Genomic DNA, 14,372 nt, shown 5'->3' on the forward strand with positions numbered 1-14,372 from the left:
CAGGTGATTCAAAGCTCAAAACCCAACACCGACCAACCGTTTCAAATGAGTCAATGCAGACGGGCAAATCCCTCCAAATGCATATATGAAATTAACTGTTCCAGAACAAATTCATATCCCTACATGATTGAATAACAATAAATGTGAGAGAAAAGTGAAATGTTACAAAGCGATGCGCATTGTCCTCGATCAGACTTCAATTCTCTGATAAGAAAAACCAACCAAGTTGTTGACTATTACAACAAGCCTAACTTTAATAAATAATGGGAATTTCCATTCAAACAACGTGTGTTCCCTGCAAGGAATTCCACAACTCCGAACACTCTTGTTCCTCATCCTCAGATTTCCCCCTCACAAACATTCCCGATGCCGAGCTTGATGCTTGCATCAGATTTAATGTTAACTCAGCACCAGTTTCCTGAAACTTTTCCCAACCTTGAGGGGGCGCTGGTAATAAGGAATGCTGCTCGGCCATTGTAGAACTGAACACGCCAAGGTCTTCCATCCCACGGTGGTTCAATTGCCAGCCTCGATCAAGTACCACCTGCCGAGCCAGGTCAGCAGCACGATTTTCAGCGATCAGCTCTTGCAAGGCAGCACTAGATCTCGATGAGAGATCGGATGGGGAGATCCATGAATCAGCCCTAGATGACAGAAGAGAGAGAGCACGTCCTTTCGGCAACGATAGGTGGTATGGAAATCTCCCAGTCATCAATTTAGCATCTGTTTGAGGACATACCGTTACACTTCCAAGATTTCCCAATTCATAATTAAACTTCTACACTACCGTGATGACAAGTACTCGATTAGTGTAAAGCGAACAAGAATGTGCTTGCTTTGATTAAACCATCAACGTAAAGAGATCAAAGGGAATATCTAAACAATGTAAACCAGTTCATGGCTTCAGTCAATTGTGAAATGCAATTTCAGCATCAGACCAGCCTTATTCAAACTACAGGGATTCAACTGTGTGACCAGCTCAGCTGATAGAAATCTTGCGCAGATTAAAAAGGAAATCAAACCCAACGAAGCAACCCGAAGTCTGAATTTCTCTCTTTTTTTTTTAAGAAAAAAAATTTAACAAAAAAAAATCCCCAATGGACTTTAAAAAACAAAACTATCCATAAACAGCACTATCATAGAAATTAAAGAATAGACTAAAAAGAGCAAAAAAAAAAAAAAAAAACAGTACCTTGAGCAGAGTTCCTGGAAGCAGAATCATGAGAGCCTTTTCTCCTACGCTCATTGTGGCCTGCCAATCTCCTTCTGCAACTCCTCTTCGAGTCGTCAAATTCTGACACCACATGAAACCTATGCCCATTTCCCCATTTATCCATCACCTCTTTATAATTTACCATACATTTCTTACTACTTTCATTTCCCTATCCTATCATCACCCATAATTTAAAATTCCATACAAAAATAGCAAGTAAATTACTCTTTTAATGCGTTAAATTTATCTAAATTAATTCTTCAAGATATAATTATAAATCATATCTTCCACAACTGAACTAGTTTAAAAAAGCAATGAAAAGAAAATGTAGGTTAGATAAAATGGGAAATACGACTTAAAAGCTCCAAGAACTGCCAGGCAGATTCTTTTTAGCCCTAAGATGAAAAAAGACAAAGCAAAGGAAGAAGAAAAGGGTCACCTGCTACACTGTTGACAAAAACGTTGCTCTATCCCTAGCACCACCACCTTGGGTGCCTTAGAGTGCATCTCACAAACTTTATGCCTCCGGTGATACTCTTTAGCATTCACCAGAGCAACGTCACAACCTTCAACTTGACACCGTGGTACCGTCGACGCTGGACTCCCCATGACGGCTATAGGTGACGAAGGCTCAAGTCCACCACTTACGCTGCCGCTGCCGCAACCAATATTGTTATTGTAGTAGGGATTACCTTTCTTTCCAATTGAGAACCCACCGACGAGGTGTCGCTCGGTCAAGGATGTAGAATCCTCGAAGTAGTGCCTCTTCCCAAGCTTCAAGCAAACAAGATGGGGGTCGGGGTGCATATGAGACCCATCGCCGGCATAAAGAGAGTGTTCCTGGTTCAAGTGATGGGCAAGAGTAGCATTGACGTGGTGAGGAAGGAACATGAGTGCAGGGGCGGCAGTGTTGGCCACCGGGAGTGTGGAGGAAGGTGATGAGATCATCTCCGCCCTGCTGCTGCTAGTAGTGGAGGTAGTTGAGGCGTACAAATCGAAGGCGTTGATATTATCGTTGCCTCCCCATTCGAATCTCGTACTTGTAGGATTAAGCTCCCGTAAGTCCCAAGCGAGATTAATGCTGTTATTACCAGTTTGCCCTTTGTTCCCCAAGAACATGCTCCCGCCATTTTCCATAATCTCTGCCTTTACACTTGCACTTGAAGCTAGCAGTGTCCTATATATATATGTACTATATATTTAAGAGGTAGGGGTAGATAGCTTTATGGTTTCTTTTCTTTTTTTTTTTTTTGGGGGGGGGGGTGTTTGATTACCTTTGCCGGTTTTGCGTACGCAGAGAGGACTGGAGCATAGTCTGATTGTTTCACACAAAAGAAGAATTTTCTTTTCTAAAAAAACAAAAAAAAAAAAAAAGAAATAAGAAATAAAGAGGGAGAAGCTTTAAAAGGATAGAGAAATAATAAATAAGAGAAAGTAAATGAAGGGTTAGGTTCTTGGTTATTATTTGGGTGTGTAAAGTCTAATGGGGGGAGGAGATGAGTGATGGAGGTTGAGAAAGAGAAAGCTGCAAGATTTACAGAAGCGGAAGTTGCTGAAAAGGTCGAGAGAGACAAATGGCTGATGACATAAGACTCCAAAATGTATCAGATTTTTTAATTTCATTTTTCTAAAAAAAAAAATGCTTAGGGAATCTGATTTTTATTTTATATGATGATTATATATTTTATATCCCTTTTATTATACATTAAAATTATTTTTTAAACATTTATAGTTCTTTCCTTCATCAATTTTTTATTAAAAATGTAACGTATGTTATTACAATACTTAACATTTAAATTTATAATATAATTAATAGTTATTTGGCACAGTAGTAAAATATACTATATTTCAATAAAAGATATAAATTCAATATTTAAAATTATATTATTGATACAAATAATAATAAATCTTAAATATGTATCATAAAAAGAACACAAAAAATTAAAAATATAATGTTATTTAATATATACTCATGTATGTTAGATTATTTTATTTGATTCAATAAACTAACAGAATATAATATTACTAAAACACATTAAAACACATTAAAAGAAGTTATTAAACCATACTCAACTACATAAAGATAGAAAAAAAGGAATTAAGACAATAATATACATAATTTTCAATTTCTCAAAAAAATAATTAATAATAGAATATTATAATTTATTAAAATCAAGGTAATGTAATCCATAAAATGTAATGCGATAGATAAATGTTATTTTTTCTCAAGTACTACCACTGCTAATAATAATTAAGGTCATCTACATCGTATGAGATTAGGTGGTAAAAAATGAGTTTATATTTTAAATAAAAATATTCTATTTTTTCTACTATAATTTATGTTGGTCAAAGAGGAATAAAAATTTTAAATTCTATTTTATGATTAGAGAAAATATTTAAGAAATGGTCTATAAGTATGACGAAATTCAAACTGAATTAATTATTAAATTCTAATTTGGTAAATGATTTTTTTAAATGACAACAAGTCAATCAATTAACAACTAAAAATAAGTTACAAATACTTAAATATAAATATTAACTTAAAATAACTACATTGTATTATTGAGACTTAAATAATAATAAAATAAGGATAAATTTGATATAAACTAGTACTCTATAAGGATTAGGGATATTAAGAATCTAAAATTATCAACAAAAAGTAATATCTAAAATTCAAACTTTATTACGAAATTTTACATTACTATCTATTGAGTAATTATTTGTATAATTAATTAAAAGGAATATTCAAACATTTATATATATTATCAATCATTTATTTGTAAATATTTAAATATTTATTATTTATTATTTTCTTTTAAAATCGAAAAAGCATACTGCATTTGTTTTATCTTACAGAGATGTCGTTGCACAGCGTGTACTGTGCATGGATTTCCTCCTACGTTTTCCTATAAATGCGAGTTGAAATGTCAAATTTTAATTGAGTTTAAGCTTTTCAATTTTTTATTTATTTATTTATACATTTCTAGTTGAAAATAGAGAAGTGCTTTTCTAGTAATTGAATTTTGAACTTAATCTCCAACGAAAACATCTATATTCACATTTTACATAAATATCAAAATATATATAAACTTTAATATAATATATTAATTATACGTATTAAATTTTAATTTTAATTTTAATTTAAATGTCTGCATAAATATTTTATTTTATTGTAATTATACATATCTATCAAATTATTTTTATATTTGTTGATTTTATTGGTTGTGATGGAAAAAGTTAACGCTTGTTATTGCTAAATCTTCATTAATCACCATCAATTTCTCTTGAAAGATGGGTTGATCGCTGATATTCGAATGGTGATTTATTGTCGTTTTCTTAATTTATTTTTATTTTTAGAGCACTTAAGAATAATAAATTATTTCACAAGTTAGTTTCCACACATGTTGTTTTTAAAATTTATATGTTCCTTTATTGTTTCTCGTGTTTAACAATTCTTTCCTTTTTCTCGTATATTGTATTGTACAAGTTCTAATATTGCTCATGCAAGTGTTTCTAGGATGGAATTGTCGTCATCTTCTCTAATTTAGTGGATACTCTATTCTTTTGCTATTTTTGTCTATTGTTTTTTTACTTTCTAGACTACTTTCCTTATTATGATAGGTGCTTACAATTACCTTAAATATGGCAGTTTTGAGTTGTAACAAATTAGTTGTCAACGTATTATAATGTTGTTTTCTTTGTTGAAGCTAAAGCATTTTTCTTATTAACGAAGTTTGTCTTTTATTACAAGTGTTTATTGTTTCTTTTTTGTCCCAAATTTTTAGGTCTCGTTCATAAAAAAAAATGAATTAATTTGATTATTAATTGAGAATTAGTAACCCTAATCACGAGAAATGGCAATTGTGGTAAATAAAGCAATAAGAAAAAGAGATGTTGATATCCTAAAGGAAAAAGTTGAGACAAATCCTCAGAACCAGACTGCGTTTTGCCAAAAAGAAATAAATAAAACATTAAAAAGAAAAGTCCTGCTTGCACTGATCAATTATTTCATCTTCTGGTTGGCAGATTGCAGCAAAATAAGAGCAGTAGAAACGCTTCAGAACCACGCGCCTTCTATTATTTCAGGAATAGAAACTTTTTTAGTCAAAATTTATACCACAAAAAATATATATATTACTCGTAAACTCCTACAACACCAGCTGCCTGACAATGATGGGCACTTGTCAATATCACGTGGCATTATTAACCCAAATGGCCATTAAGGGTAAAAAACAATTTCCCTTCAAGTTTATGTCTATTAATTTTAAATTATATTCTTATTATTGATTTATGCATTTTTTATTTATTAATTTTAGTTTTAATTATAAGATGATAAAATTTTAATTTGTTATAAAATTAATATATTTAACTTTAATTTAAAATTAAATAAATTTAATACAATTATATATTAACAATAAGTTGAATTCATTAAATTATTTTAGATAAAATTAATTAGCTACTGTTTTTAAAAGATTTTGATTGAAATATAAATGTAAAAGAATAGTTAATTATACAACTAATTTAAATTTTAAATAGTTAACATTTATTTATGTAATAAATTATTAAAAATAAAAATAAAGTATGATTATCACTTTTTTTAAATAAACTCAAAGTCAATAACTAGTTAGGTTAAGGACAACATTAATTTTTAATGTTATATTTGGTAAGAGTATTGTTTTTTACACATATTTTAGTATATGGGTTAGTAATAAACGAACTCAATTGGTAATATTTGACTACTCTCATGATTTATTTTAGCCAAAAGAAAGAAAATTTTCACTTATCTTGAAGAGATCTTATTTTTTACAATAGTTTTATACATATTTTTATTTTCAAGTTTAAATTTATATATTCTTTATTTTGTATTTAATTATTGTAATAATTAGGGGTGATGCTAAAAATTTTGTGGGGATCTGAATTAAGTTGTATAATTTTAGGATAGTAAAATACAATTTCGCTATTTTAAGCCTATAACTTTATATTTTTAAAGGATTAAATCAATTTTTATCATTTTTGGAGGACCAAAGTGCATTTTACCATTATTAATTAAAAGTTTATAAAATATAAATGAGTTAAAAGGGAAATTTTTCATTTAAAGAGGACTAAGGCTCCTGCCAAGCGCCAACTCCTGGCTCCGCCCTAATAATACATATGTAATAAATAAGTTTTTTTCCTCATGTTATTACACTAGTAATTAAACAATGCAAAGAATTTTAAGATATTAGGTTCAAGTCTTATTCTATATAAATCATATGTGCGTTCCGGTCCATATTAACTCAGGTTTAGATCTCATCATATTCGGGCTTGTATATACATATTAATCATTAAAATATATTATTTTAATATATAATTATATTAGAATATAATGTAATTTTAATTCAGTAATAATTTATATATTTTTATAACTAACTAAGTTATTTATGTTTAATTGTAATTTAATTGAAAATAAAGATTAAAAATAAGGAATAGATAAATTAATAAGTAATTAATAAAAGGTAAAACATTCCTTTTAATTTAAAATTGATTTAATAGATAAACTTTTGGAATTAAATGAATTTTTATCAAAGGTTAAGTAGGGCTTTTAATACTTTTCCTAGCTAAGTTAATTAGAGGTTGACACGACTGGAGTTCGACCATGGCATTAAATATATGTCATTTTTAATTAAAATTTAAAAGTACTTTTTAAAATAATGATAAAATATAAGAATATAAAAAATTATTATTATTTAAATAAATTTAAAATTTCAAACTGATAATGAACATGGACTAAAATTTTTGGCTTTTTATTTGTTGTGAAATCTTTAAAACCAGAACAAAAGCTGTAGCGTGAGGTGTGAAGTTTCTTCCAGTGAAGGTTGGGTCGTTGCTGCCCGCTGACCAACCAAGTTCCGTCATAAAAGATTCTGAACTGAAACATCGGGCTCGGGGTATCCTAATCTTATTATGAGATCCCAAAAAAATAAATAATGACGTTATATCTAAACACGTGTACGGCCACGATGGTCCTACTTTTGCATAATATTTGCTCCCTATCTATCCGATAATAGTATATTAATTTGAAGAAAAAAATTGTGGAACCAGACATGGGAGTGTGTTCAGTGAAAAAGCAAGGAAGAAACTCCCACTTTGTACTTGCTTAGGTGGGTTCGTGACACGTGGGCATCAACAAACTTGATTGAGGATCCATTTTTCCAAAATTTCATTTCTCCCCCCCCCCTCTCGCCCAATCCCGGTACTTAAACAGAGTCGGAGAACATTGTTTCTTTTAATGAAACACAAACAAATAAGGGTTTATAAAAGAGAAGGAAAAAGGAGATAAAAATGATGCTTCCATCTCAGGAAAGAGGGGACCAATTTTCATATCTTTATGTTTATTTTTTGTTGTTGTTTTAGGCTTACATGAAGACAACCAAGGGGACCATTCGAATAGTCCCTCTGATCATCAAAATTATATACACAAATACATATGTGTCCTCAAATCTATAAAAGGAACATTCTCTTATTGCTTTTCCAAGTGTTTGGATTCCAACGAATAAACAAATCTAGATTGCTATGCTTATTTATAGCGTTCCATAAAATGTAGACGAAAAAGACCACGTTCAGAACAATCTATCAATTTCACAAAAAATTGGAAGTGATATTTACAAATTATCTATCAAATAGGGTTGGAATAAAACATCAACTTTAATGTTAGTAAAAATATTTATAATTATAATTTAGCATATACTTCTTCAAACAAATAATTATTTCCCTCGTCAGAAGGACTTTCTTATGCATAGCTAATGTTTTGAGCAGTAAATTATGGACTTAATTGATTAATTTCACATGGAAGACCGACCTGGTTTTTTTTTTTTTTTTTTTTAAACTTAGTGAGAATGATGAAATAGCTTTCTGATATCCCAATGAGGTAAAAAAAATCTACCTCAAACTAAGGAAAATTGAATTGATACTCGATAAAGCAGGTAGTGAATGAGACCTTTCACTCAAAAGAAAAGGACTGGAGAAAAGCTTTACTGCAAGATATATAAATTATTGGTTCCTGCTAAATTAATTAATAAATACGATATAAGAAAAGAAAAAAAATGTGTATTATTCTATAATGTTGGAGAGAATATGTTCTTGGGGTCATTGTCATATCGAAGATAGCATCATAATAGTCATTCATGTTGCAAGAAATGGTAAGCTTTGGATGACAAGTGAAGCTTTATTCCTGTCATCTAAATGGGGGAAAAAGAAAGATGCATGGTGATCACAATAGCTTATGAAATGCCATAATTGAATGCCATACAATCTGTTTAATTTAGATAGTTCAATCCTAAATTTTAGTATCATGATTAGTATATAAGATTGAAGCAAAATTTGTCAAATAACTAAAGCATGATTAAAATAAATTGTAAACATAATTATGAAGTGGGATGGGTGTACCCCAAGATGAGCAGAACCATAGATTTTGAAGCAAAGGTGAGTGGTGCTGAGTCAGGAAGGGGCCCTTTCTCTGAGTAACTCATAAAATAACTCATCATCTCCAAACATCACCCTCAATGAAGGGACTGCCTCAATTATTTCAGCACTCTCTCTCTCCCTTTTCTTTACTTTTTTATATTTTATTTTTATTTATTTTACAACAAATGTCTGGACACAGGGTTACTTCTTTTATTTCACCATAAATCTAAGTCTGTTAAAAAGTTTCATATTGTGCTACCAAAGTACTTAGCTAGAGAATGAAGATCAACCTAGGAACAGAAATAATTATGACATTATATGAAGAAAAAAAATGAAATGTATTTAACTTTTGCTAATATTTGATGAAAATATATAAATATACCACAATTTAAAATACAATCATAATTGAAAGATAGGATACAGATACCTCCCTAGTGCCATAACTGAGGAAAACCCAGAAAGTCGCTGGGCATTCTTTTGAAATGATTTTTCATGGATTACATTCCTTTATACTCAATGGGCCATCGTCCAGTAATAATCGACTGGTGGTGCATAGGCTTTCAATATTTGGGCCTTTTAACATTTTATATTAGTAACTATCCAAATAAGGTTTTACCCAAAAAAATCATCCTAACAAGGACTTAATTGATAATGATTATAAAGTAAAGGTGACAGTCTCAACAAAAGAAAGGGAATCAAGGAAGAATATGTGAAATAAGGTTATATTAATTCCAAAACCATTTGCATTTCTCAAAGATGACGTGAAGTTTTGGAAGCTTTGTCTACTGACTGTAAGCCATTTTGATATAAAACGAAACTAAATCATTCTTGAAATAGATAATTTGAAGAAATGCACAGAATTTTAGTAACTGATTTATTATACATTAAATTATGTCGGGTGGGGCATTCACTTAAGCCCGCGTCTATTGTTTTCATTAGTTAGTCGAGTGCGGACGGCGGGGTATTGGTTCCGTCAGTGGTGCTGACCGTTTGTTTTACTCTTTATACAGTTATACTAGCATCAATAAATTGGGGTTGGGAGCTTCTCTTTTTCTTTGCATATACAGAGTTGGTCGGGGAGAGCTCATTAGAGGCGACTTGTAGTTTAGTGTTCCTTTCTGTTTGTTTTCTTGTTTTCTTTAGGGTTTGTTTTTTTTTTTTCCTTTTGTTGTACTTGTTTGTTGGTTTTTGTTTTGTTGTAAGGTGTGATTTTATTTCTTTAATAAATTCCAACCCTTTCACTAAAAAAAATTAAATATTTTTATTCATTTTGTATAAACACGTAAAAAGAAGAAAACATTCTCATGAGAATATAATTTACTAATTGGAAGATTAATATAGATACAGAGAAAAAGTGGGAAAAGGAAGGGATAACTAATATCACTTTAAGGAACACCATGCAGTAAGTAGTTGCCTAAAATGGTAGATCCATCCATGTCAGTCATGTTCTTTACTTTTTGGAAAGGATATGGAGTGATTTACACGTTCGGAAGCAGCGAAAGGCAGCAGAGAAGTATTTTTCATGAGATTGTGAAGTTGAGGAACCGATGATGGAGTCGTACAGCAGCAACAATGATAAGTCTTAACGACCACTTACACTTGCACACACTACTTCCAGTTGCTTGCAATCTGTATATAGCCTTTTGCCTCACCTTCAAGAGAAAACAATACTACACCTATAGTTTGTTAGGCACTGACATGACATGCCCACCTTCCTTCGTCCTTTGCCCATAAATCTACTCTTTATTATTATTTAATTTTTTCCCCTTATTTTGGGTCCACACCTTCTCAGCTAAATTAGTTATATATGTAAAAAAAAATTATTAATTGATAAATAAGTTAATTTTTTAAAAATTTAAATAAATAAGTTATTTTTGAGAATTAGATAAACTTTTACACACTCTCTTAAAATGATTTAATTCCTTAAATTTTTAAAATCAATCTATATGATTAATTAACATACAATTTCAACATATATAACTATTTTAAACCATATTCTTCTGTCTATTTACCTTGAGGAACATATATTACACAATTACCATCCAAGTCATTGGAAGTTTTTTGTTTGTACCCTCAAAAAAGGTTCATATTATTGTAGCTTAAACCAATTGAGTAAAAACTAAGATTAATAGATATTAAATCCTTTGACTTTGACAATTTAGACACACACTTAACTGCGTGTTGAATTATGATTTAAGTAATAGAAGCATTTTGCGTTGTTTAATTGACGACAAGTTAATTCAATATCCATACACGTCTTGTACTATTGAGGTTATATTATATTAATAAGATTATTTCATTACTAAAATGATTAATTTAGTCATTATCTAAAATTTAAATCTTATGCGATATAGTTTAAAATAAAAATTAAATAAAATAAACTTTGTAAAAATTTTGATTTTGATGTTTTAAAACATTTTACGGTTGCTTTATTGTAAACTCTCTTTTTGGATAATACCTTTTTTCTTAGTTTTAACTTTAAAAAGTTAAGTTGTAACATTCTACTTTTCTTTTAAGATTTTCATTTTAAATTATATCACATAAAATTTAATGTATTATTTAATAGTTTTAACAATAGAAATACCTAATTGATATAACATTGATAGTTTGAGTAATGTTTTAAAGTTTATAGGATCAATTTAAAATAAAGTTCATACTTTAGGGATATCCAATGCAATTATCTAAAAAAAGATTGCGTAATTATGAAGCCCTTTAAAGTTAGAATCAACCACCAAAGATTGAGGAACATCCTTCCAAAATGGTCATTATTTCAGTACAACATTGTAAGTACAAACTGTAATTACGAATCAATCTATCCATTATTATATCCCACAATTAAACAAAGAAAAAGATATAATCATGAAGCTATTATATTTTCAAAATTTCTAATTATTCACTAACCACTTCATAATTACAAATTTGGTTCTTTCTTTATAACAACGCTTCCTTCCACGCCAATGCCCCCCAAATACAACATTCCCTTATCATGCGTCTACCATCCACTCACCCTCTTTCCCTTCTCTTCATCTTCTTTCTCCACAACTTGCCACCGTACATGGCGGCAAGACCAGTGCCAGAGTTCCCATTCAGGGAACTAACTGTTTCAACTGTCGATAAGTACTATCGCTACAATAGATTCCTCAGTTCCGAGAGAGGCAGACATGTCAGTGCCATGTCAGAGATCAAGAAATACTTACGTTACTTCGGTTATTTAACATCACCTGATTATAATGTATCAGATGATATATTCGATGCTCAGTTTGAATCTGCTATCAAGCATTATCAATCAAGGCTTGGCCTTCTGGTTACGGGTAAGCTCGATTACGGTACGCTCTCTCAAATTTTAGCTCCGAGATGTGGTATCCCCGACGGAGAATCATCATCTCCCACGTTGCATGTAAAGAAAAACTACATGTTCTTTCCCGGGAAACCTCGATGGGCGCGTTCCATTCCAATGACTCTAACGTATGGAATCTCCCCCGACAATTTGATCCATTACTTGAGCTTATCGGATATAAGGAAAACCTTTAAACGAGCTTTCTCGAGATGGGCATCGGTTATTCCGGTCAGTTTCGTAGAAACGGATGATTATGGGTTCGCTGATATCAAAATAGGGTTCTACACTGGTGATCATGGAGATGGGGAGCCGTTTGATGGGGTGTTGGGGATCCTGGCCCACTCGTTTTCACCTGAGAGCGGGAGGTTTCATCTCGACGCAGCCGAGACGTGGGCCGTTGATTTCGGAGTGCAGAAATCGACTGTAGCTGTGGATTTAGAATCAGTGGCGATTCATGAGATCGGTCATTTGTTGGGTTTAGCTCATAGCCCAGTAAAAAATGCTGTTATGTATCCGAGCTTGAAGCCTAGGGAAAAGAAAGTCGATTTATCGATAGATGATATAGAAGGAGTCCAATCTCTCTATGGATCAAACCCTAATTTTACATTTGGTTCTTTGTTGGAATCTGACACTTCAGCAAATCAAGCCATTGGTTTGAGATTTGAACCATCTTTTTGGGCGGCCATGTTCTTGGCAGCTTCTTTCTTCTGCATCTAACTTCCTTTTTTGTTTTAAATTTAGAAGGTGATTGGCTTTTGATTATCTGATCTCCATAATAGGAGCTAGCATTCCAGACCCTTGAAATAGGGTGAAATTTTACAGTCATACGAGGAAACTCCCTGATCAAATGGAGAAGATTTATGACTCTATATCCCTATATAGAGGCGTTTGTGTCCCCATTTAATATAATGGGACGGCACTTTGAGAGCATAACATGACATAGTTTTTAATTATGTATTTCTTTTTAAACATATTGTGAAAGTGATTGTTGCAATCAATTGCAAAACTGTTCATCACGTGTAACATGTCATCAGTAGTACTGTAGTTACAGATTTATCAAAAAAAAAAACAATGGTTAAAGCTCGAGTTTAATTCCAACCTTTTCCATTCCCCGTCTCCAATTATAAAAAAAAGAAAAGAAAAAAAAAAGTAAAGCAGTTCATAAAATACGTTGGAAATTTTTAGTATTATTATTGTTCGGAAGCAAATGAAACAAAAGTTCGAAGCCGTCAGAAACAAAACCCACACTGAACAAAGTTGGGTCCAACATCAGCGTAGAGTTGCTGTTTCTTCAAATCAAGGCCCAAGAGATAACTCCTTGTTCTATCGAATTGATTAATGAAGTCTATAAAATTCAAGTTCACAGTATTACTATTTGTTGGAAATTAACATATTTTAAAGCAATTCTGTCTCACTCCCACGTTTTTTTAAGAATATATTGAGATTTTTGTTTATAAATCATCATATTTTTTTGTTCGATAACAATTAAGTTGAGAGGTTGGACTCGTGCATAAGACTAAAAAAAATTAATAAAATATATATTCGAACCTTTTTTTAATTCTTTTTTACTCGATTTTTTAAAGTTCAATAAATACAAATTACTTAACTAGAAATATATATATTTAGCCGAGCAAAAAATAGCTTAACTGATTGAATTTATATTTAGTCAAGTTTAAATACCATGGCTCACTTTCATTCTAAACACGCCTCAATAACCTTTTTCTTTTCCTCGCACTCATCTTCTTCACTTTTTCGAGATTGTTGAGTATTCATCTATTGTAATATATTGTTATTCATGCTCCCATTTTATAATGGAATAGCTTGTTAAGTCCTAGAAATTATTGAGTATGCACATGATGGAATAGTCTTCTTGCAAAGTTGTTGACCTTGATTGTAATGTTTAAACTTGGTATTTTTGTCATGGATCGGCTCTCCCGGTTGTGAAACTTTTGATAAAGAACTAACTCTAATACCAATTATTAGGCCCAGAAATACCAAGAGAGAGGTGAATTGGTATTTTAAAAATCTTTGCAAACTTTTCTAAATGATAAGGAAAAGGAAAAAAAGCTTAGACAATTCAATTAATAGTGGTTTGGTCCTAATTGCTTAGCTCCACTATCTTAATATACCTCAACCAATATTTTTTTTCCAATTCACTATACATGAATTATTACCCTTTCAATCCCTATCTTATTCACAGGACTAATATAGAACCTTCCTCTTGGTTTTTATGGATTTACTAAATCCCTTTAGCATTTGTCGCTTAATTAGAAATTTTTACAATATACAAAGAGAAAATAAGAAAACTAAAACAATGAACCTGTAGTAGGTGTGTGTGAATGGAATGTATTTCTCCTTGATTTTTATGCTTGGATGTTT

The 14,372-nt window shown here is 31.2% G+C and overlaps 2 protein-coding genes across 2 annotated transcripts; one reads left to right on the top strand and one right to left on the bottom strand.

The window, feature by feature from the left end:
• Positions 1-46: 46 nt before the first annotated feature.
• Positions 47-2,779, bottom strand: LOC108459343 (squamosa promoter-binding-like protein 7). The gene is made up of 3 exons (XM_017758700.2): positions 1,653-2,779; positions 1,193-1,311; positions 47-723 (listed from the first exon to the last, which is right to left on the bottom strand). The coding sequence occupies exons 1-3, from the start codon at positions 2,348-2,350 to the stop codon at positions 278-280; spliced, it is 1,263 nt and encodes a 420-aa protein (XP_017614189.1). The 5' UTR covers positions 2,351-2,779; the 3' UTR covers positions 47-277.
• Positions 2,780-11,465: 8,686 nt separating this feature from the next.
• LOC108459531 (metalloendoproteinase 4-MMP-like) lies at positions 11,466-12,999 on the top strand. Its single transcript, XM_017758917.2, has one exon. It carries the CDS (start codon positions 11,643-11,645, stop codon positions 12,708-12,710), a length of 1,068 nt encoding a protein of 355 aa, XP_017614406.1. The 5' UTR covers positions 11,466-11,642; the 3' UTR covers positions 12,711-12,999.
• The last annotated feature ends 1,373 nt before the right edge of the window (positions 13,000-14,372 follow it).

This window comes from Gossypium arboreum, chromosome 11, assembly GCF_025698485.1.
Source record: "Gossypium arboreum isolate Shixiya-1 chromosome 11, ASM2569848v2, whole genome shotgun sequence".
Lineage (NCBI taxonomy): Eukaryota > Viridiplantae > Streptophyta > Magnoliopsida > Malvales > Malvaceae > Gossypium > Gossypium arboreum.